The following is a 23627-nucleotide window of genomic DNA, read 5'->3' on the forward strand; positions in this document are numbered from 1 at the left end:
CAGATACAGACAAAGTTATTTTTCAAATATTAGAATGGAATTATATATGTTTTACTTGGACAAAAGTAAAAGTTTAAAAAAATAGAATTATGCTATATGTATTTTTCCATATTCCTTTATTCACTTATAAATGTCTCAAGTCAATACATCAGCTCATAATGATCTGCCACCCTCTTCTACTGTAATTTAGTATTTAAACTTCTATTTTTAACTCAATAAATATATGATCACATTCTAAATGTAAAATTTTCGAACACGACAGATAGAGTGATAAAGCCCTTTACAAAATAGAGCGAAAAAGCCTTTCAAAGATTTCCACCCCTCACATATACACTTTCTCCTCTCCTTCCCTCCTTCTCCCTCTGTATTCATTTACTACCAAAAGAAATAGGTCGTTTAGTTGCTGTATGTGTGGTTGACATATAAATGGTTCTGAATTGTATATAGTGTTCAGCAATTTACTCTTGCAGATTTATGCACATCATAACTATCTTATGTAGTCATCCATTAGCTGATATTTATTATGATATTGTTTATTATGTCCAGTATTCTAGAAACAGTAACGAACAAGATGGACAGCCTCTATCCTCATGGAACTTACATTCTGGTAGGACATTCAGAAAATAAACATGTAAATAAATAAGTAATAAAATTTCAGGTAGTGCTAAGTAATATGATGAAAATAGAGCGGGGATTGACTAGGGGAAGATTTTTATAACTACTGCATAGTATCCTACAGTATGGATTATCATACTTTGACGGAATAACATTCTGATTTTTCTACTTGCTTCCTAGAGTAAGAAATACATTTTTACACTGCTATCCAAAACCTATCATAGAAACACACACACACAAAACCAAAACACATATATGACCAAACAAATATTTCATGAAATAATGCTTAACTTTACCAAGAGTGATGCATTTGAAAATTTTTACTCCATTCTATTTCATTAAAAACAAAGCAAAACAAAAAAACCCTGCTAATCATGACTTGTGAAATTGTTTTCGTTGTCCACTAATAAGATTGTGAGCTCAGCTTGAAAAATATTGCTTTAAGTAACAATCCTCTGTTGAGATTTAGATTGGTCATAATTCTCTCCTACTACAAATGATGCTGCAATGAGCTGCTCTATACTCATAACTATTTCTGAGAGCAAGATCCCTGATTGTGTAATTACTATTTCCTTAAAATTCTGAGAAAATGTAGCCGGCATGATGAAAAACTGAATTCTAATCCCCAGTCTGTCACTACCATAACGTACAAACTTTGGGCAAGTCTTTAAACCTCTCTGGGCCTTGGTTTCCCCATCAGTAACCTGCTGGTCTCTACACTCTAGAGTTGGCTCTAAGTTGAAAACAGATGCCCCACCCCCTGACTCAGCGAGGGAAGGACTTCTCTTCAAGCCTTTCTCCCCCTTTTCCGCCGCTCCCAGTTCCTCAGAAGCAGCCCCGGGCAAAGGGAAAAGGCAGGTCTGGGCACGGGGGCGAGATGCAGGGCGGGGCAAGGGGCGGGCAGGAGAGAGGCCGGCCCCGTAGTAGGAAATGAGATAGAGTAGGAATAACACTTTATAAGCCTGACGCCCTCTTTCTCCTCCCATCCCTTGGCCACCTTCCAGCCTCCTCCGTTCAGCCTCCTCCCCTCCCAGGCAGTCCTCACTTCTTCCCTAGGCTGCAGTCAGCTGGAGCCCCCAGCCTCCCAGAGCCAGGAGCCCAGGTGGGGTCAGGAACCTCAGCCCCAGGATGTTGACAACATTTCTGCCATTGCTGCTTCTACTGCTCCTACCCAGCAGGGCCCTTTGTAGCCAGGAAGCCTCAGATGGTGAGTCGGGGGCACATCTCCTGCCTTGGGATCGTTCTGGAGACTCTTAGCCTGTCTTGGTACCTGAACATGACCAGAGGAGAGTTTATCCCACAGTGTCTGTGTCAGCGGCTGGTCGGATCTCTCTATAGGGCAGGCAGGGTCTGGGGACTGGTTTGTGTCCCAAAGCCAAGATTAGGAAGTACAGCTCGGCACATGGGAAGGGAGAGATGGAGGAGGCAGGGGGGGAAACAGGACTGGAAAAATGGGAAAGGGACAGGGCGAAAGGGTGAGGGAATTAGCCTCACGGGGAGGGGAGAGATGGAGTGAAGTCTAGAGAGGGAGAGCTGAGGGTGATGGTGGATGGGGTGAGTTTAGGGAAGAGATTCAGAGATGAGATGAGAGATGGAAGGAATGGGAAGACACTGGGAGAACCGAGAGAAGGCTTGGGGCTGAGATATGTGAGGCAGAAAAGGAGACTAGAGAAGGTGGCAGAAGACTGGGGGCAGTTGGTGAGGTGAAACTGGGGGAAAGAGAGAAGCTGTGGTCAGTGGGAGAACTCATGGGAGATCAGGCTGCCTTGAGGGGCTCCTTTTAAGCACAGAAGGAGAGGTATTGCCCTGCATTGTAACTGTACAGGAGCCTCCTCTCTCCTCTCCCACAATCTCTACAGCTTCAGTCCCCCCTCAGAGAGGGAGCAAATAATAACCAGTATTCAATGAATACTCACTATAATTAATGCATGTATTGATTCATTTAACCCCCACAAAACCTCTACAAGATGGGTACCATTATCTCCACTTCACAGAGAAGGAGACTGGGCCACACAGCAGTTAAGAACCTTGTCTAGAGTTACCCACACAGACATATTTATTCATACCTGCAGACACAGAGCATTTCTCAAATGCAAAAATGGTCAAACACAGACACACACACACACACACACACACACACACACACACACACACACACACACAGAGATTTAAAACCCCAGACTCATTTCCTCCTCAGACATTCTCTGGCACCAGCTCTGTGCTAGGCCCTTATTGGGTGCAGGAGGCAGATAACCAGATGTGATTCTATAGCCTAAAGGAGCCCAGTGTAGCCTGTGTGTTTGGAGACAATTTTGTAGAATCTGGGATCATTGAAACAGACTCACTGTGTCTGGGTGGGTGGAGAGGATAGGCATCAGGAAAACTCCAAGGAGGGGACAATGGAGCTGGGTCTTGAAGCATGAATAGAAGTTTGCCAGGAGGCGAAGCAACCCTCACATGCTATATACATGTCAGTCAAAAGGCAGCATGAGAAACCCCAAGGAGTTTGACATATCTATACACTGGGGGAGGCTGCAAAGGGCAGCTGAGGCCCAGTCCCCAGCAGCCTTGAATGCCATACTACAGACTTTGGACTTGATTTTAAGGGCAGATATCCTATGGGGAGGCAGTGTAGCCAGGTGGCTAAGAGTGCTGGACTCGGAATACCTGCATTCAAACCTTGGCTCTCCTATCCATTTTAGCCTGTTTCACGTAGGGACTGGGGTTAATAATAGTAGCTACTACCTTAAGTTAGTGGGAGGAAGGCACAAATAAGATAATGTATGACAAGTACAGTGCCCAGGTCATAATAAGCACAGTTCTATTAGCTAATATTATTGATGGGGGAATGTGTTACTGGAGGATTTTAAGAAGGGCCTAATCTTATTTCTGGGTCAGGTGTGGTCAGATGATAAGAGACGAAACTGAAAAACAGGGCTGGGGCGTGAGGAAAGAAGTTACCACCCAAGTCCAGATGAGACCCGATGAGGCCTGAAGTAGGGCAGTGGCAGAGAAGACAGAATAGGGATTTTATTATGTCAGGAATTTTTGACCGACAGGAAACAGGGGGAGGAAGGGGTGAGAGAGAGAAAGGAGATCAGAGTGGCTCTTCCACTGACTGTCTGGATTACCCTGGGGCAAATGGCTTCTCCTCTTCCGGCCTCTTTCCTCATTTGTAAAATGAAGACGATAATCCCTGTCCTGCCCTCCTGGCAGGGTGACTGTGAGCATCAAATGGAAAGAAGGGTAGGAGGACACTTTATAGTTTATGAAGGCCGAGAAGGTGGGCGGCCAGCCTCTGGGTAGGGGGTTATTATCTCCTGCTACTCGCGGACCCGTCCCACGCCAGCAAGGCACCAACGCGCTAACTTCTGCCATCAGGCCCTCGGAACCTCTACATGCTACAGATCTCCTACTTCCCAGACTACAGCCAAGTGTTGCACCAAGGCAACGCGTCGCTAGGGGGTCTTCCGACACACGTGCTGAAAGGCCAGGACTCCAACATCACGATCCTCCAGCTGCACCCCTTGCAGGAGCCCGAGAGCTGGGCCCTCACGGAAAGAAGAGTGCAGCAGTACCTGCAGGACTTCCACGACCTGGTGCTGCTGGTGCACCATGAGCGGGGCGTGGCCTGTGAGTGGCACGCACGGGGGACAGGGCCTGGGGCAGGGCGCGGCGGCAATGGGGCGGGACCTCATGGAAGGGACTGGTGCCAGAGGTGTCTTGTGGTTGGAGGTAGCCTGGTGGGCATGGTCTTGTGTGGGCGGTGGCTCTCACGAGCCCAGTGGTGCCCTGGCACCCGCACCGGCGTTTGCTGATTGCTGTGTGGGAGCTCGAGGCTACAGAGGAGTGGGCGTCCTAGCTTTTGGACCTTCTGTTAGGCCCTCTTCCTGCTAGCATGACCTCGGGGTAGACTCTGTTGCGAGGCCCTGTCCCTTATCCACCCTAAACTTTGAAAGTTCACTTCTCCCTGGTGGACATCCCCCACACCTGGTACCCTCTACACACAGCCCCCTGACCCTGAATCCCCCGTCCACAGTTCCTCTGACCATTCGCTGCTTCCTGGGCTGTGAGCTGCTTCCCGAGAGCTCTAGAGCCCATGTCTTCTTCGAAGTGGCTGTGAATGGGACCTCCTTTGTGAGTTTTCAGCCAGAGACGGCCTCCTGGGTGGCAGGGCCCCAGGCCAACTCCAGAGTGGTCACCTACACCCTGAAGCAGCTCAACGCCTACAATCGTACTCGGTACCAACTGCAGGAATTCCTGCAGGACACCTGTGTGCAGTACGTGCAGGAACACATCACCATGAAAAAGTCGAAAGGTATGATGGGATTGGTAAGGGGCCTGCGTGTTGGGTGGGTTCTGGGCAAATGGATGGACCTGAAGGATGGATACCTTGAGCAAGAGGAGGCCTAGGGCTGGGGGTTTGGAACAGAGTACACACAGCTTAAGTCACTTGGTGAACTAGCCCCCTTCCTTTGGGGCAGAAATTCCTAAGGGTTTGACTCAAACCAAGGATTCCTTGGGGGTATGTTCTTCCGGCTAACTCTCTGCATGTTCTCCAGGGAGCCAAACAGGCCGCCCCTACACTTCGCTGGTCCTGGGCGTCCTGGTGGGCAGTTTCATCATCGCTGGTGTGGCTGTAGGCATCTTCCTGTGCACAGGTGGACGGTGTTAATTACTTTCCAGCCCCCTCTGGAAAAGGGCTGGACTGATGGGGGCTGGCAAGGGAAGATCTCAGCTCACTGAAATACTAGTCCCCATCTGGGATGTTATACCCCAGAAGGTTTGGAGTGGCAGCTCCTTTCTTCTCCCAAATCTGCCCACTAAAAGTTGGGGGTGGAGTGGAAGGAGAGAAGGCTAGGTAGTGAGACACCTGGTTTGCTAAGAACCTACGAACTTGAATGCTTTTCTGAATTGGTCTGAGAAGTGAATGCTTCTCTATCTTTGTGGAAAACAGATGATGGAGTCGTGGTTGTCGGGGGGAGGTCTATGGCCCATCCTCCAAAGACAAACAGAATCTCCTGAGGCATTCAAAACACAAAACCAAATAAAACAAGTCATCCACAACCAGAATAAACAACATTCAGTGCTTCCATGTGTGTCAGATATGGGAAGGAACAATGGCATAACAGAGGTAGGAAGAAATAACTAGAGAAATGGTGGAAGTGTAAAATCCAAGTAATATGGGAGCAAGGAGTTAAGTAATCAATAATATTAATAGATTCCTTATGCATAAGGCATTATTATTTCCTCTGCTTTGCAGAACTTCTGGAAAAGTAGCCTATACCCTTTGCTTCTACTTCCCCATCTCTCAGTCACTCTTCAACCCACTGCAATCTGACTTCTCTATAAACTACTCAAAGATAATCAAAGACCTCTAATTGCGAAAACTTTATCTTCCATGATATCTGCAACATTTTACTTTGTGGACTAGAACTCTTTTTACCCCAACTTCTGAGATACCATACTTCTAAATTTAGAAACTGTTCTGGCCTCTCATTGAATCCCTTTGCCTATGTCATCTTACTCAATGCACCTTGGAAATGTTAGCTTTCATAGAATTCCATTTTGGGGCTCCTTTTGTTCCCCTTTAAACTATATCCTTTCTGGGTGACCTACTAACTTCCATGGCTTCAAATACCATCTGTCTGTGGTGATTTCCACGGGGAAGCAATATAATCTTGTCTTTGAGAGCATGTGTTTTTTTATTAGACTTGAGTTTTACTTCCTTGAGTCAGGCATGTTAATTTCAAGTCTCAGTTTCTTCATAAACAAAAAGTATGATAAAATATACAAAAAAGGGTATAATAAAAACAATACCTACCTAATAGAGACATTATGTATATTAAATAAGAATACATATAGCCAATAAATATAGCAGTTGCTGCTGACCTTCAGATCCCAACATTGGCATTGATTCTTGAAAATCATCTCTAATATTATGCAGACATTTTAGAGTCAACATGTTCAAAATAAACTCCATATCTTTCTCCCCAAAACTGTTCTCTCTCTTCTGTTGTTTACTATCAGTTTAACAGAATTACCATCAAACCATATCAATGTGAAGACCTCGTGTTAACCTTTATTTGCTCCCTCTTCATCCCCACCTATGAAATACAATATCTATAGAATCCATTCCCTCCTTTCCACTCCATTGCTTTTTGTTCAAGATACATAGGTCATCACTTTCTCAGTGGTAGGCACAGAGGTATGCCATCCAATTCTACCTTCCAGAAAAGACTTGCTGTTCAGCTACAGGGAATATAGCCAGTAGATAGCCTCTCGCTGCTTCACTTCCTTCAGAGTCTGCCTCGCCTTCAGAGAACAGTTCTGCACAAAGTCATGCTTGTCCTGGGGCTGTCCTCATCTGATGACTAAGCAAAGCAGAGGTATAAAAGGTCAGCCATTTTGGCCTATGGCAGGACAATTCCGATAAGCAGTATTTACTCCACAGCTCCTTGCTGGGTAAGCTGGATCTATGTCAGATCTACATTGCAGTTTGACTTTTCCCTTTGTTCAATCCTGCTTCCTCTCCCTAGTAAATATCTTGCACCTCAAACTCTGTCTCAGCATCTCCTTCCAGAAAACCCAATCTGTGACTGACAACCTCTCTCTGTCTCCTAATTGAGAAATGTTCTCAGTCTTTTGTTTGGACCATGGTAATAGCCTCCTCGTAATTGTTTTCCTGGTAACCTAATTCCTCTGAGTTCTGTTTCATCCTCTACATGACCAAAAACAAAAAACAAGCAAACAAACAAAAAGCCCACACATAGATATGATCATATCATCATTCTGTTTTTTAAATTTCCCATACTTATTAAGCTAAATTCAGAATCTTCAAAATGACATTTAAGGACTTGTACAATCTGGCTCCACTCTAATTTTCAATTTTATTTTCTACCATTTCTTTTTGTCCAATTTTGCTTTAGGTTATCAATTTTTAAAGAATAGTTTTAAACAGAGGTAATACAACAGTAGCTCTCTCCTCCCTAAAACCTTACCCCAAGGGTATGCCAAGATTCTTAGTTATAAGCAAAAGAAACCAACTCTGCCACCTGAAGGGGAAAATAAATACAATGGCAGGTTTCAAGTAATCCTTAGAGTTGATGGGAAGGTGAACTAATCAAGCTCAGAAAACAGAACCAAGGATCACAGCCAAAGTCACAATTCAGGAATGGTCTAAGTAAGGATACCACAGCTGGAATCACTACCTCCATCACTACTGCAGGCTGCCATCTTGAATTCTACGCTGTCCCTGTGTCTTTACATTCTTTGTTCAAGATTCAAAGTTCTGGTGGGAGCATCTAAATGACCAAGCCTAGATATGTTACCTTTGCCTTAGCTGGAAGTGGGGGGAAAGGGAAACTTTAGGTGTCTTTGGCTTCTCTTGTAGGAGGTGGGACGCTGTTTCCCATTGAGTCACACGGAGGAAGAGGTTTCAGATGTTGGGAAACCAAAAAAAAAATCAAAATTTTCACTTTGTCTCTCACCATCAGTTTATTTACTCACTCAGTAAATGTTTATCAGTAACTTCCATATACAAAATTTTATTCTGTATACTTTGGAAGATACAAAATGATTAAGACATGATCCTTCTTGAGAAACTCATCATTTACTTGGGAAGATAAAATATCTACAAATAAGAATAATACAAGGCAGAATATCCTAATAATTGGAAGAAACATAAATAAATATGCTCTTTGTAACCTACTGTTGTAGCTCTCATCTACAGATCGCTTTATAGTTTTTTTTGAATTATTTAACTTGTATTTATCATTTAATACTCACTGAGATCAGGTAATATAGGTATTCTCCTCACTTTAGATTAGGAAACATGCTTAGTGAGGGTAGTGAGGGAAGTAAGTAAATAAAGTAAGTGGCAGAGCCAGGATTCAAACCCATGCCTTCATATTCTAGAATGTATGCTTTTCCTCCTGTACTAAAAATAAGGGACTCAGAGGAATCTGGGGTTGGGGTGAATGTAGGATTTGTGAATGGGTAAGAAACTACCATGCACTGATAGGAAACATCGACAGAATAGCTTAAATACTGACATAGTTAGGAAAAAGCAGAGTAAATTTTAGGAAGGATAGCTATCCCAGAGTGATTGGAGAATAGAAGAATGGTGGAAAATGAGAAAAGTAAGCTGGAGTTTTATTGTATTGGGCCTCGAAAACCTGTTGAAGGATTGTGTTGTTTAGGTGGCAAAAATTGAGGGAATTATTGAAGGTTGGTGGACAGAAAGCTGCTGAATTCTTCTTTCCCCTTTCAGATGCATTGTTAAAAAGGGACTTCAGATAGGTTGAGAACCACTGACTCCAAATTTAAGAACCTGGCCTCTCCAGACTAGGCCTTATCTCAAGTTATGAAACAAGGGAAAGAAGATGGGAAGAAGCCAGTAGGGATAAAAGTGAAATCTTTGAGTGAGGCAGATGTACTCAGGCTCTGAGACGTTATGTTACCCCCTTTTCATCAGTGCTGCTACCACAATAGTACAGGCCCTTACCACCTCTAACCTAGACTACTAACTAGAATCAGATTTTACATGCTTTTAGTCCCCACAAAATGTTGGCCATTAGAATGCTCTTTCTAAAACATGCCAGTAGTCTGCCCAGAATTCTTTAGTTCTTCCACTGTTCATAGGATAAAATCCAAACTCCACGGCATGAAGTTAAGACCCTGTACAATCCAGCACCAACTTATATCTTCTCTAGCTTCATCTTTAACCCCTCTTAGTCTGTTTGGATTGCTATAACAGAAATATGATAGAGTGAGTGGCTTAAACAACAAACATTTATTTCTCACAGTTCTGAAGGCTGGGAAGTCCAATCGTACTTTAGGTTATTGATTTTTAAAGGATATTTGGTACCTGGTGAAGGCCTGCTTCTTGGTTCATAGGTGGCCATCTTCTCAGTGTCCTCACATGATGGAAGTGGGAAGAGGTAGCTCTCTGGCGTCTCTTTTATAAGGGTATAATCCCATTCATGAGTGCTCTATCTTCATGACCTAATCATCTCCCCAAAGGCCTTTACCTCCAAGTACCATCACTTTGGGGATTAGGTTTCAACATATAAATTTGGGGGAAGGGAAACAAACATTCAATCTACAGTACCTTCCTCTTCTCTCAGCCTACCTTCTAGCCTCTCCAAATCACTCTTGTTTTCTCAAACTACCCTGTCCTTTCTGGTTATGCCACTTCAAGTCATATTCTTTTCTTTCCCTGGCAAACTTCTACTGGTGTTTTGAAACCCAGATCAAATGTCATCTCTGCTGGGAAGTCATCCGTGATTCTCCTATACATATTTATTTATTCTCTCCTCTGTGCTCCCAAAGCATGTTTTACAGTCCCTATTAGAACGCTGTCACCTTGTATTGTAATAATTTGTCTTCTATTCTGGAATATGAGCCCTCCAAAAGGTGAAAATTGTATCCCCTAACCCAGGACTGGTAAAGTAGCTGCTTGATATAATTGGAATGACTTAGTATTCTAGGTACTGCCTGGGTATCCTCCTTGCCATGCTAAGCTCAGTATTAGTCTGACAAATATGTCTGACAAAATGAATTAACATTTGAATGAAAGAATGTGTCCTGGGTTGTAGTTCTGATTCTGCCATTATCTAGTTGTGTGACTTTGTACAATCACTTCGCCTCACTGATTCTGTTTTCTCATCTATAAAATGAGAATAGAAATCTATGGCCTGCTTGCTTCATATTGCTGCTGTAAGGATAATGTAAGACAATGGACGTGAAAGCAACTTACAAACTGCAAAGCACTGTTCACATGTAATAATGTTATTATTAAATAATAACAGCTAAAAAAAATAAAAGGAATAGCTCTGAAGTAGATTCTGATAAGATTTATATTTTAACCCCCAAATCAACCACCAAGAAAATAAATAAAAAGGCAACAAAAGCAAAAATAAACAAGTGAGTCTACATCAAACTAAAAGCTTCTGCCTAGCAAAGGAAACCATGAAAAGGCAACCTACCAAATGAGAGAAAATATTTACAAATCATATATATGATAAAGGGTTAATATCTCAAATATATAATGAACTCATACAAATCAATAGCAAAAAAGAAACAATTTGATTTAAAAATGGGCAGAGGATTTGAATAGTCATTTTTCTAAAGAAGATACACAGATGGCCAACAAGTATATAAAAAGGTACTCAACATCACTAATCATCAGTGAAATGCAAATCATAACCACAGTGAGCTATCACCTCATTTAGGATGGCTAATATCAAAAAAACAAAGACAAGAGCTGGAAAAGATGAAGAGAAAAGGAAACCCTTATACACTTTTGGTGAAAAAGTAAATTGGTGTAGCCATTTGAAAAAAAACAGTATGTAGGGTTCCTCAAAAAATTTGATCCAACAATCCTAGTTCTGGGTATGTATATCCAAAGGAAATAAAAAATTGCTATCTCAAAGGGATATACTCCTATGTTCACTGCAACATTATTCATAGTAGCCAAGATATGGAAACAACCTAAGTGTCTGTCAATAGATGAATGGATAAAGAAAATGTGGTATATATACAATGGAATATTATTCAGCCTTTAAAAAGAAGTAAATCCTGCCATTTGCAACAACATAGAGAAACTTGGAGGATATTATGCTAAATGAAATAATCCAAACACAGAAGACAAATACTGCATAATCTCTCTTATATGTAGAATCTAGAAAAGTTTAACTTATTATAACAAAGAGTAGAATGGCAGTTATAAGAAGGTGGGGAAAATGGGGAGATGTTGGTCAAAGAGTACATACTTTCAGCTATTAGATGAATAAACTCTGGAGACCTAATGTATAGCATGGTGACATAGTTAATAATAATGTATTGTTACTTGAAATTTGCTTAGGGAGTAGATATCAAGTGTTCTCATGATATGCACAAAAAAGGTAACTGGGTAAGGTGGGTGATATGTTAATTAGCTTGATTGCGGTCATCTTTCCACAATAAATACCTATATCAAAATACGAGGTTGTATGATTTAAATATATGTAATTTCTATTTGTCAATTATAAAAGCTGAGAAAAAAGCGTTAAATGTGAATAGATTAACAAACAATATAATCAAAAGTCAGAGATTGTCATACTGAACAAAAACTAAAATCTAACTTTATGTTGCCTACAGTAGACATACTTTATATTTAAAGATGCAAATGATTGGAAGTAAAAGGAAGGAAAACTATAAGACAGCTGGAGTGGCTATCCAAATATCAGACAAATTAGACTTTATGACAAAAAGTTATTAGAGATAATGAAGAACATTTTATAATGAAAGGGTCAATCCATCAGGAAAATGTAACAATTATAAACATATATGCACCTGCTTGAACAACACTATAAACCAATGAGACCTAATATGCATCATCAGAACACTCTATCCAACAGCAGCAAAATGTATGTTCTTCTCAAGCACACATGTACCTTTTTCAAGGACTGATCATGTTTCAGGCCATGAAACAAATCTCAATAATTTAAAAGGAAGTATAAACAATGGGTCAAATAAGGAAATCACTAGATAAACTAAAAAATACTTTGAGGAGAATAAAAACAAAAACACAATATATCAAAACTTACAAGATATAGCTAGATTAGTTAGAGATAGGGGAAACATAGCTATAAGTGCCTATATTTAAAAAGAACATCTCAAATCAATAACCGAACCTTCAACCTAATGAATCTAGAAAAAGAGGAGCAATCTAAACCTAAATTAAACAGAAGAATGGAAGTAATAAGGATTAGATCAGATAAATAAAATAGAGACTAGAAAAACAACAAAGAAAATCAATAAAACCAAAAGTTGGTTCTTTCAATAAATCGACAAAATTGACAAAACTTTAACCAGACTTATCAAGGAAAAAAAGAGTTCAAATTATAAAAATCATTACCGAAATTGTATTACAGAAATTAAAATGATTATAAGGACTACTACGAACAACTATATGGCAACAAATTAGATAGCTTAGATGAAATGGACAAATCTATAGAAAGACATCCAATTGACAAAGAATCAGAAGAAATAAAAAGTCTAAATAGACCTATAACAAGTAAAGAGATACAAGTAGTAATTTTAAAACTTCCCATAAAGAAAAGCCCAGGCTCAAATTACTGGTGAATTCTACCACATTTAAAGAAAAATGAACATCAATCCTCGATAAACTCTTTCAAAAAATAGAAGAGGAGGGGACATTTTCCAGGTCATTCTATGAGACTAGTATTACCTTGGCACCAAAACCAGATAGAGACATTACAAGATATCTACAAACATCTCATGAATATAGACACAAAAAATCCACAACAAAATACTAGCAAATCAAATCCAGCAACATATAAAAAGGATTATACACTGTGATCAAGGGACATTTATCCCAGGAATGCACAGTTGATTCAACATATGAAAATTAATCAGTGTAAGTCACCATATCGATAAAGGACAAAATCCACACAATCATCTCAATAGATGCAGAAAAAGTGATCAAAAAAATCCAGTACCTTGTCATGATAAAAACACTCAACAAATTTGGAATGGAAGGGAACTTATTCAACCTGGTAAAGGTTATCCATCAAAAAACAAAAACAAAAACCCACAGGTAACATCATACTTAATAATGAAAGACTGAAACTTTCTCCCTAAAATCAGAAACAAGATAAAGATTTCTATTCTTCCTACTTCTATTCAATATTGTATTTGAGGTTCTAGCCTGAACAATCAGGCAAGAAAAAGAAATAAAAGGCATCTGGATTGGAAAGTAAAGAAGTAAAAGTATATCTACTTAGAAATGACATGATCTTATACATAGAAAATTCTAAAGAATCTACCAAAAAAAATATTAAGGCTAATCAACAAGTTTAGCAAGTTTGCATGATACAAAATTAATATTTAAAAATCAATTGTATTTCACAAAAAACAATAATTGTATTTCTGTGTACTAGCAATGAACAATTCAATAATGAAATTAAGAAAAGAATTCTATTTGCAATAGTATGAAAAAAAGAATAAAATACTTAAGAATAAATTTAACAAATGAAGCATAGGATGTATGCACTCAAAACTACAAATCCTTATTGAAAGAAATTAAAGAAGGCCTAAATAAATGGTAAAACATCCTGTATTCATTGACAAGACTTTATATGTTAAGACAGCAATACTCCCCAAACTAACCTACAGATTCCATAAAGTCTCTGTTAAAATCCCAGCTGCTTTTTTTTTTTCCAGAAGACAATGCGTTGATTCCAAAATTCATATAGAAGTGCAAAAGACCCAGAATAGTTTCCCCTGCCCACCAAAAAAATACTTGGAAAAAAATTGGGGATCCACACTTCTGTTTTATTATTATTAGTTTCAAGTACACAGTACATTGGTTAGACATTTATATAGTTTGTGAAATGATCCCCCTGACTGCTCTTTCTCTCCTCTGGCTCTCCACCTAGCCAATACATTACTGCTGTGCTCCCCATCCCTGGGACCATCTATCAACTGCTAATTTGTACTTCTTTAACGCTTCACTCCTTTCTTCCAATCTCCCAATTTCCCTCCCCTCTGGCTATCACCAGATTGTCCTCTATATTTGTGAGTCTGTTTTTGATTAATTTGTTCTTTTTGTTTCTTAGATTCCACATATAAGTGAAATCATATGGTATTTATCTTTCTCTGACGTATTTCACTCAGCATAATAACCTCTAGGTCCATCCATGTCATTACAAATGGTAGGATTTCATTTTTTATGGCTGAATAATATGCCATTGTATATATGAACCATAACTTCTTTATCCAATCATCTGTTGGTGGGCATTTAGGTTGCTTCCATATCTTGCCTATTGTAAATAGTGTTGCCATGAACATAGGGGTGCAAGATCTTTACAAAGTATTGTTTTGGTTTTCTGTGAATAAATACACAGAAGTTCAATTTCTGGGTCAAAAGGTATATCCATTTTTAATTTTTCAAGAAACCTCCCGACTGTTTTCCACAGTGGCTGTACCAATCTGCAATCCCACCAACAGTGTATGAGGGTTCCCTTTTCTTTACAAGGACCCACACTTCTTTATTTCAAAACTTACAACAAAGCTACAGTGATCAACACAGCATTTTACTGGCATAAAGACAGACATTAAGATCAATGGAATAGGACTGATACTCCGGAAATAAACCCTTACATTTGTGGTCAATTGATTTTCTACAAGATGCTAAGATAATTCAGTGGAGAAGGAATAATCTTTTCAACAAATGATGCTGGGACAACTGGATATCAACAAGCAAAAGAATGAAGTTGGAATCCCAACCTCACACTATATACACAAATTAACTCAAAATGGATCAAAGATCTAAATATAAGATCTAAAGCCATAAAAGATTTAGAAGAAAACACGGGTGTAAATATTGGCCTTAGATCAGGCAGTGGTTTCTTAGATATGATACAAAAAGCACAAGCAACGAAATTAAAAATAGATAAAATAGACTTCATGGAAATCAAATATCTCTGCAGTACACTATCAATAAAGTGAAAATATGTCCCACAGAACAGAAGAAAATATTTATAAATCATATATCTGATAAGAATCTAGTATCCAGAATATATAAAGAACTCTTACAACACATAATAAAAAGACAAATAACCCAATTTTAAAAAGGCATTTTTCAAAGTATATCATTGGCCAATAGCACATGAAAAGATACTCCATGTCATCGATCATTAAGGAAATGCAAATCAAAACTATAATGAGATACCACTTCACACCATCGAGAAAGGCTATAATAAAAAAGACAGACAATAAGTGTTGGCAAGGATGTGGAGAAAGTGGAAACTTCATACAGTGCTGTCAGGCATGTAAAATGATAAAGCCACTTTGGAAAACATTTGACAGTTCCCCAAAAGTTAAAAATAGAGTTACCATATGACTCAGTAATTCTACTCCTGGTATATACTCAAGAGAATTAAAAATGTATGTTTATACAAATACTTGTACGTGAATGTTCATAGCTGCATTATTCATAACAGTCGAAAGGTGGAAACAATCCAAATGTCTATCATTTGATGAATGGATGAACAAAATATGGTATATTCATACAACAGAAGTATATAGCCATAAAAATGAATTAAATAGTGATACATGCTACAACGTGGATGAGCCTTGAAAACATTAGAAGTGAAAGAAGCCAGTCACAAAGAACCACATCTTGTACGATTCCATTTATATGAAATGTACAGAATAGACGATCCATAGAGAAAGTAATTAGTAGTGTCTAGTGCAGGGGGCATGGGGTAGTGACAGAGAGTCACTGTGAAAGGATACAGGGCTTCTTTAGGAGGTGATGAAAATATTCTAAACTTAGAGTGTGGTGATGAATACATAATTCTAAATATGGTTTTTAAAACATTAAATTGCATACTTTGGGTGGATTTTATGATATGTGAATTATATCTCAATAAGATGTTACAAAGTAGTAACAATAAAATGATCTTGAATATGAAAAAAGAAGCAATAGCTGCTTAAATCGGTGGCCGGCGAAAAATATTAACAATTATTTTGTATATAAAGAAAAGTCTCTGGAGTTAGATTAGATGAGGTTAATTCTCTCTTTGTGCTTTCTCAATCCACAGTCTGCTCGATCTTCCTCTGAGTCCACAGAGAGAATAAGGAGATAGAATTGTAAAATGTTAGACCCGAACACTCTTGTACTGATAAGGAAACTGAAGCTGGGAAAGTCTGAGCAGCTAGTCCGAGGTTCTACATTAGCTGATACAAGTACTGCAACTAGAAGTTGGGACTCCTGACTTCTGACCTGAGCTATTGCTACTATACCATGCTATGAGAGGTGGCAGGACTCATAAAATGCAGAGGTAATGGGTTTACTTGCAGTGCTTCTCTGAAAGTTCACGTCCAAATCCAAAAGCAGGAGAGGTAAAGAGGCAGGAAAACAGTAGGATGAGTAACTCTTTTTAGGGTGAAGGTATGATCCTCATTTCCAGGAGGTTCTAACAAAGTAGAGAGTCAATAGAAGGTTCATCTCCCTATGCATGTGGATATTTGTTCATAGCTGTGGGACCTTGGATAAGTCAGTGTCCTTCTCTAGAAGGGAGTCTATAACTTTTAAGATAACTTCCAGCTCTGATAGCTAGGATTCTTAGTTCTTAAGTGCAGACAGCTCGTGCATTTAGACAACTGTAAGAGTCCTAGCAATCCTATTTGTCTTTACGAAACCACCTCAAAATGTTTGGCTTAAGCTTATCCCGCCGACAGCCAGACTATTGGAGGTTCTGTTGGAGTTTACACAAGAGATAAACAAATCTGGAATAAATTTAAACAAGTGACTCCCGGCTTGGCTTACTGTATTTCCCCCATCTTATAATTCAGTTCAACATGTATATCTTGATTTTATACCTCCTGCCAGGTGGTCTTAGGTTAAGTTTCTATACCCTATTTTTCTTCCAATTCAGCCAACTGTTGCTGGGGCCTATTTGATGCATAGCATTGTGCTATCTGTTCTCAGGGATGCAGAAATGGGTAAAATATGGTCCTTGCCCAGGAGCTCATAGTCTGGAGGGAGAGGCATACAAAAAAACTCAGTTAACAAAGAAGGAATGAAAAAGGTACAAAATAACTATAAGCTATGTACTGAGGAAAAGGGATCAGGGAAAGCTACACAGAGACCACAGATTTCACCTGGGCCTTGAAAAAAGAGAAGAATTTCACAAGGTGAAGAGAGGAGATATATCTCACTTCTTAGGCTAAGATCTTTGAGGGCAGAAATTATGTCTTGTTTATCAATGTGCTCCTGACTGACACCCAGAAAAATACCTAACACAAGGGAAGAGCCCAAACATGTTTGTTCAGTTAATGAAAAATGAGTGGATTCTGGACTGATATCACAACACAAAGGCAAAGAGGGTGGAAGTGCATCTTTAGGGAATGATAAATCGTCTGATGTGGCTGCTCTGAATATAGTTTATGTAAGGCAATGTTGTGGAGATAAAATGAGATATTTGGATACCAGATTAAGAATGCCATGCTAAGACTTATACTTACTTCTATAGTCAGTACTTAACTATTTCCTCCTCTAAGGAAATAATACCCTTGTTCATCTTTGTATCCTTAATACCTAGAATAGTACCAGGGATTTAGAAGATAGGCAACAAATGGCTGGATGAATGAATGAACCAAAGATTTTTTGAGAAAGGAAGTTATTTATTTCAATCTTCAGCTTTAATAATAAGAACCTCGTACTTTTATATACAATTTTATAGTTACAGAAACACTTTTTGCTATTATCTTATTTAAAATTTTGATACACCAACAAGTTCATTAGGAAAGAAGGACAGATATTATTCTCATTTCCAGTGTACAGAAACCAAAACTCTACTTCTAACATCCTTTCATCTGTCTGAAGGACTGGTGTATGTGTTCCTGCATATGACACTTGGGCTACACTAAATTTATACATAATATTTTATTTCTTCAATAATAAACTAAGCTTACTGTAAATTTGTTACTTTATAAACTTTTTTTTTAAGCTTTTTGACTCTTTTGTAATAACACAGCTTAAAACACAAACACATTGCACAGCTATATGAAAATATCTTCTTTCTTTATATTCTTATCCTATAAGCTTTTTTCTATTCTTAAAATCTGGGTTTTCTTTACTTGAATTTTTTTTTGTTTAAAAACTAAGATACAAACACACACATTACATCTACACAGGGTCAGGATCATCGCTATCACTGTCTTCTACTTCCACATTTTGATCCACTGATGTTGTTCAGAGGCAATAACACACATGGAACTATTGTTTTTTATGATAACAATACCTTCCGGAATACCTTCTGAAAGACCTGCCTGAGGCTTTTTCTGAGGAGGTGTCGCTCTTTTCAGAAATATGTCCATGGTGGTTTGCTTGGCTTATTTCTTTTTTTTTCATCAGAAATTTGCTTATGAGCAGCTAATGAACCATAAACATTCCTCTCTATTAATGAAAACATTTTAGTATTGGGGTCCATATTTTCAAACTTGTTTAAGGAGTTTGTTGAGGTCAACAAAAGCTTCTGCTTAACCCTTCACTGAATTTCCTTGGGGGTTCATCTTTTTCTTCTGCAGTTTCCTTTTCCCTTGCCTCTTCTTTAGCTGTATTTTCCTGTTCCCTTTCCAACAACTCCTCATTAGTCTGTTCCTCAAAAACCATCTCTAAGAGCTCTTCAGTATCACCTTCATCACACCAGATTAAGTTGTTTGCTATGTCAATCACAGCATCATCGATTTTTGCAACCTACTCATCCTTGGCAAATCCTTTAAAGTCATGGACCAACCTCTTCAGTGTCTTCTTCCAGATGCCATTCGTATACTCCCTGGTGACATCACCCCAAGCCAAGGCAAGATTCTTGATGCAGTCATAGATGTTGTAATCTTTCCAGAACTACATCAGTGAACTTCCTCAGTTACAGCAATAGCTTAGGCAAAGGTCCTCCTCAGGTAGTAGGCCTTAAAAGCCGCTATAATTCCTCGATCCATTGGTTGGATCGACGAGGTGATATTTGGAGGGAGAAATACCACTTTGATATTGGGATGAAGATCATCAATAATATGAAGGATATCTGGGAACATTATCAACAATAAGCAAAATCTTGAAAGGAATGTCATCCTGTAAATAGTGTCTCTCCGTTTCTCTGGCATAGCAATTCAGGAGGATGTCTTGGAAGAGGAGCTGGGTCATTCATGACTTCTTATTGCTCCTATAATAAGAAGTGTTTGCTTATTGATATACTTGAAGGCCCTGGGTTTCTCACTGTGCTAAATCACAAAGGGTTTCAAATTGTAGCCTGAAACATTGCTCCTAAGCAAGACTGTTATCCTGTCCTTAAAAGCCTTGAAACCTGGCATTGACTTGGCCTCTTTATGGTAAAAGTCCTTTCAGGCATCTGTTTCCAGAATAGAGAGGTTTCATCCATACTGAACACTGGCAAGCAATTTTCCTCCTCAATCAGCTTATCTAGAGTTCCCAAAAATTCTTCAGCTGCTTTCACATCAGGACTCACAGACTCACCAATCGCTTTAACATTATGTAATGAATAATGATTCTTGAATTGTTTAAACCACCCAGAGCTAGGAGTTAATTCGATATCAGAGTCAGGTCCAAGCTTTTCTTTCTACATCACAAATAAACGTTTTGCTTTGTATGTAATCATGGTGCTGAGAGTGATACACTTTTAAGTCTAGTCTTCAATCCAGGTCATTAGAAGTTTCTCCATGTCTAGGCCCTTTTAAATTTTGTTAGCCTCATGCCTTCAATGAAGCATATCCTTTAACAGCTTCCATCACTTTGTTCTTATTCTTTAAGATCATAGCTATGGTGGAATGGGACGTGCCAGACTGGTGAGCAATAATCATCACTGATTTTCCACTTTCATATTTCTTAATCACTTTTAATTTTGTTTCTAGGTTAATCACTTGACGTGGACTCTTACTGGCAACATTAACGATGGATTTTGTATGCTTAGAGCCCATGATGAACAAAACAACACAAGATTAAATCAAACATAAGAGAAAATGACGTGATCAAGAGATGGTGGTAAACACAAGATGTATGAGGCTGCTGCCAGCCTAACATTGCATACTGTTTTGCAGCAAACTTTTTTTACAAGCAGAAAGAGTACACTCTGAAATAACACTAAAATATATACTATAGTAAACGTATACACTAGTAACATAGTTGCTTATTTTCATTATCAAGCATTATATACTGTACATAATTGTATGTGCTGTGCTTTTATATGACTGGCAGCACAGTAGGTTTGTTTACACCAGCATCACCGCAAACACATGTGTAATGCATTGTACTACCATGTTATGATGGTTATGAAGTCACCAGTTGAAAGGAACTTTTTAGCTCCATTATAATCTTATGGGACCACCATTGTATATATTGTCTGTTATTGACTGAAACGTTGTGCAGTGCATGACTATACTTTGATTTTTATTCTGAGCGATAAGAAGCCATTGGAGAAGAGGAATGACATGATCTGACTTCTGTTTGAAGAGCATCATATGGCTACTATGGAGGAGATAGAGCTTAGGGGGCAAAGACAAACTCGGGGAGCCCCAAGGATATATACACTCCCGTTAGGAGGTTATTATAATAATATGGATGGAAAATGAAGGACTATGAACCAGAGTGCTAGCAGTAGAGATGGTGAAAGTACTTGGATGTTGGACATATTATGAAGATAGAGCTGATAGAATTTGCTGACAGATTAGATGTGGGTATAAAAGAAATAGAAGAAAAAAATTGACTCCAAGAAATGCAAATTAAAGCCACAATATGATGGCACTACTTACCCACCAGAACAGTTAAAATGAAAAAGACAACTCTAGGAAAGAAGGGTGGGAGGAAGGAAGAGGGGAAAAGACAGTATTGGTGAGGATATAGAACAACTAGAACTTTCAAACACTGCTGTTGGTAATGTAAACTGGTACAACCACTTTGGAAAGCTGGTAGTATCTACTTGAGCTGAATATATGCCTCCTAGGTATATACCTAATGGAAATACTTACATATGTTCAGTTAAAAACATATATGTGATTGGTCATAGCGGCATTATCTGTAATAGCTCCAAAATGGAAACTAACCAAACACCCATCAGGAATAGAATGACTGAACAAATTGTGCTATATTTACATAATAGAATATACAGCAATGAGAAGAGACAAACTTAAATTACATGCCTTAGTATGAATTAATCTCATAAATATATTGTTGAGCAAAAGAAGCCAAACACACACAAAAAATATATGATTCCATTTATCATTTATATAAATTTCAAAGATATACAGAACTAACCTATTGTGTTGTAGACATGGGGATATTGATTACTCTTGGGGAGCTAGTAATTAGGAGACATGCAGGCTGCTGGGGTAATGGTCTGTTTCTTGATCTGGGTGCTGACTGTATAAATGTCCTCACTTTGTAAATATTCATTGAGTTATACACTTAAAATTTGTGCACTTTTCTGTATCAGCATTATGCTTCAATAAAGTTTACATTAAAAAGAATAACTCTGAGGTTCTTGGTCTGGGCAACTGGAGGCTAAAGTCATTTACTGAAAGGAAGAAACTATAGGACGAACAGGTTTGGTGAGAAGCACATAAGTTTTGTACTTAAACGCATAAGTTTTGTACACATATGTTTGGCACTTAATAGGACACTTATTAGTATTGTATTGACACTTACTAGTATTTTCATCCAAGTGGAAATGCTGATAGGCAGTTGGTATACAAGTCTGAAGTTTGGGGAAAAGATTAGGTTGGCGACCTAACTTGGGGGACTCAGCATATAGATGATATGTAAATCCATGAAACTGAATGCGATCACCTAAGGTTTAGTGTAGATAAAGAAAACATTTGAGGACTAAACCCTGGGTGCTCCAGCATCTAAAGATTGGGAATTGAAGAGAAACCAGAAAGAAAATTGAGAAGTGGACAGTGAGATATGAAGAAAACCAAGGCAGAGAGGTATCTCAGAGGCCAAGTGGAAAACAGGTTCCAAGGGGAAATGATCAACTGTAACAGATGTTCCTGGTAGGTAGAGTTAGGTAAGGATGGAGAGCGATTCTTGATGGAGGTCGTTGGTGACTTCCATAAGAGCACTTTGAGTGGTGTGGTAGGGACAAAAGCCTAATTGGAGTGGGACTAAGAAAGAAAGTGGGGAAACTAATTAGAGACAATGAGTATAAATAACTCTTTTGATGAGTTTGACTTGTTTTATAGGGGAGCAGAAAAGTAGGGTATAAATAGAGTATTAATTCCTATTGAGAGAAGTGTGGGATAGAGTATTTAAAAGGGTTATGGGGTTAAGAGAATTGATTTTCTTTTAAGAAGGTGGATAATATAACTTGTTTGTATACTTATAGGAATAATAAATAGGGAGGAAATTCTTGATGATGCAGGGGATGCTAGAGTGATCTTATTCAGGAGGCTAGAGAGGGTGGAATCTAACTTAGGGAAACTGACTTAGCTGAGAGCATGGACAATTCACCCATAGTAACTAGGGGAGACAGAGCACATTGGTAGAGATGCAAACAGGTCAGTAGATGTGGAAACTATCTTCTGATTATTTCTGTTTTCCCAGAGAATTTGGAAGCACAATGTTCAGCTGAGGAGAGTAAGAGGGACATGGAATTGGTGTTTGCGAAGCAGAGGTATGAAATAGTCACCTTGGAGATAGCGAAAGTGTGAGTCTCAGAATTGGACAATAGTTTTGCGGGCAACATTTGATAAGTGCATCATACTTATCCACTAAAACTATTACTTTCTGGGTCTCGAACACAGTATTTTCTCCGCATCAGTACAATTGGACTTGTCATTAATCAAAACACCCATTTTTTACTTATGGTGCAGGCAAGATGGAGGAAACCCATTACAGCCTTTCTCTCTCACTGATTGTAATTAAAATCTCTGACCAAAATACAAAACAAAAAACTACCTGAAGACTGTGAAAAATTAATAATAACAGGCAGATTAGGGAGGGAAGTCAAAATTTGAAGACTGCCCACTATGGCAGTGGTGAATTTCCTGGTGGTGTTTCGTTTTTTTCTTCTTTCATCCCCTGCTTTCACCCAAGGGTTGGTCAAACCTGGGAACTGTACAACAGGTGCAGACAGTAAAAACTCCAAGGAAACCTCATCTCTCTATCCAGAGGACTGGGAAAAGGGGCCTTTGTGAGCTGGAGTGTGTGGGAAGAATCCCTACTTTTTTTCTCTCCCAATCCTAACCCAAGGCCCCCCCAACTGTGGAACTGCACTGTTATGGGGGATGGTGTTACTGACATAGTCACCTAAAACTCTGAAGAAAACCCATTTTTCTAGACAGAAGAACTGAAAAAAGGGGCCACTGTGGTATAAATGTTTTAAAATGTAGATTCTATTTTTATTCAGATATGGTGAGGCCAACAGATCAGGAAATGATTGTCACTAAAAAAGATGGTCACTTGAGGCCACACGAAGCCACAAGCA

At 39.0% G+C, this 23627-nt stretch overlaps 1 protein-coding gene across 2 annotated transcripts; it reads left to right on the forward strand.

Moving 5' to 3' along the window:
• Positions 1-1572: 1572 nt before the first annotated feature.
• PROCR (protein C receptor) lies at positions 1573-23369 on the forward strand. Of its 2 annotated transcripts, none has more exons than XM_006921747.3 (4): positions 1573-1822; positions 3997-4248; positions 4655-4933; positions 20059-23369. In XM_006921747.3, exons 1-4 carry the CDS (start codon positions 1744-1746, stop codon positions 20061-20063), a joined length of 615 nt encoding a protein of 204 aa, XP_006921809.1. In that variant the 5' UTR covers positions 1573-1743; the 3' UTR covers positions 20064-23369. The 2 variants fall into 2 exon arrangements, with proteins under 2 accessions (XP_006921809.1, XP_006921808.1); XM_006921746.3 differs by lacking the exon at positions 20059-23369 and adding an exon at positions 5178-8325.
• The last annotated feature ends 258 nt before the right edge of the window (positions 23370-23627 follow it).

Source organism: Pteropus alecto, unplaced genomic scaffold (genome assembly GCF_000325575.1).
Source record: "Pteropus alecto unplaced genomic scaffold, ASM32557v1 scaffold45, whole genome shotgun sequence".
In the NCBI taxonomy this organism is placed as follows: Eukaryota; Metazoa; Chordata; class Mammalia; order Chiroptera; family Pteropodidae; genus Pteropus; species Pteropus alecto.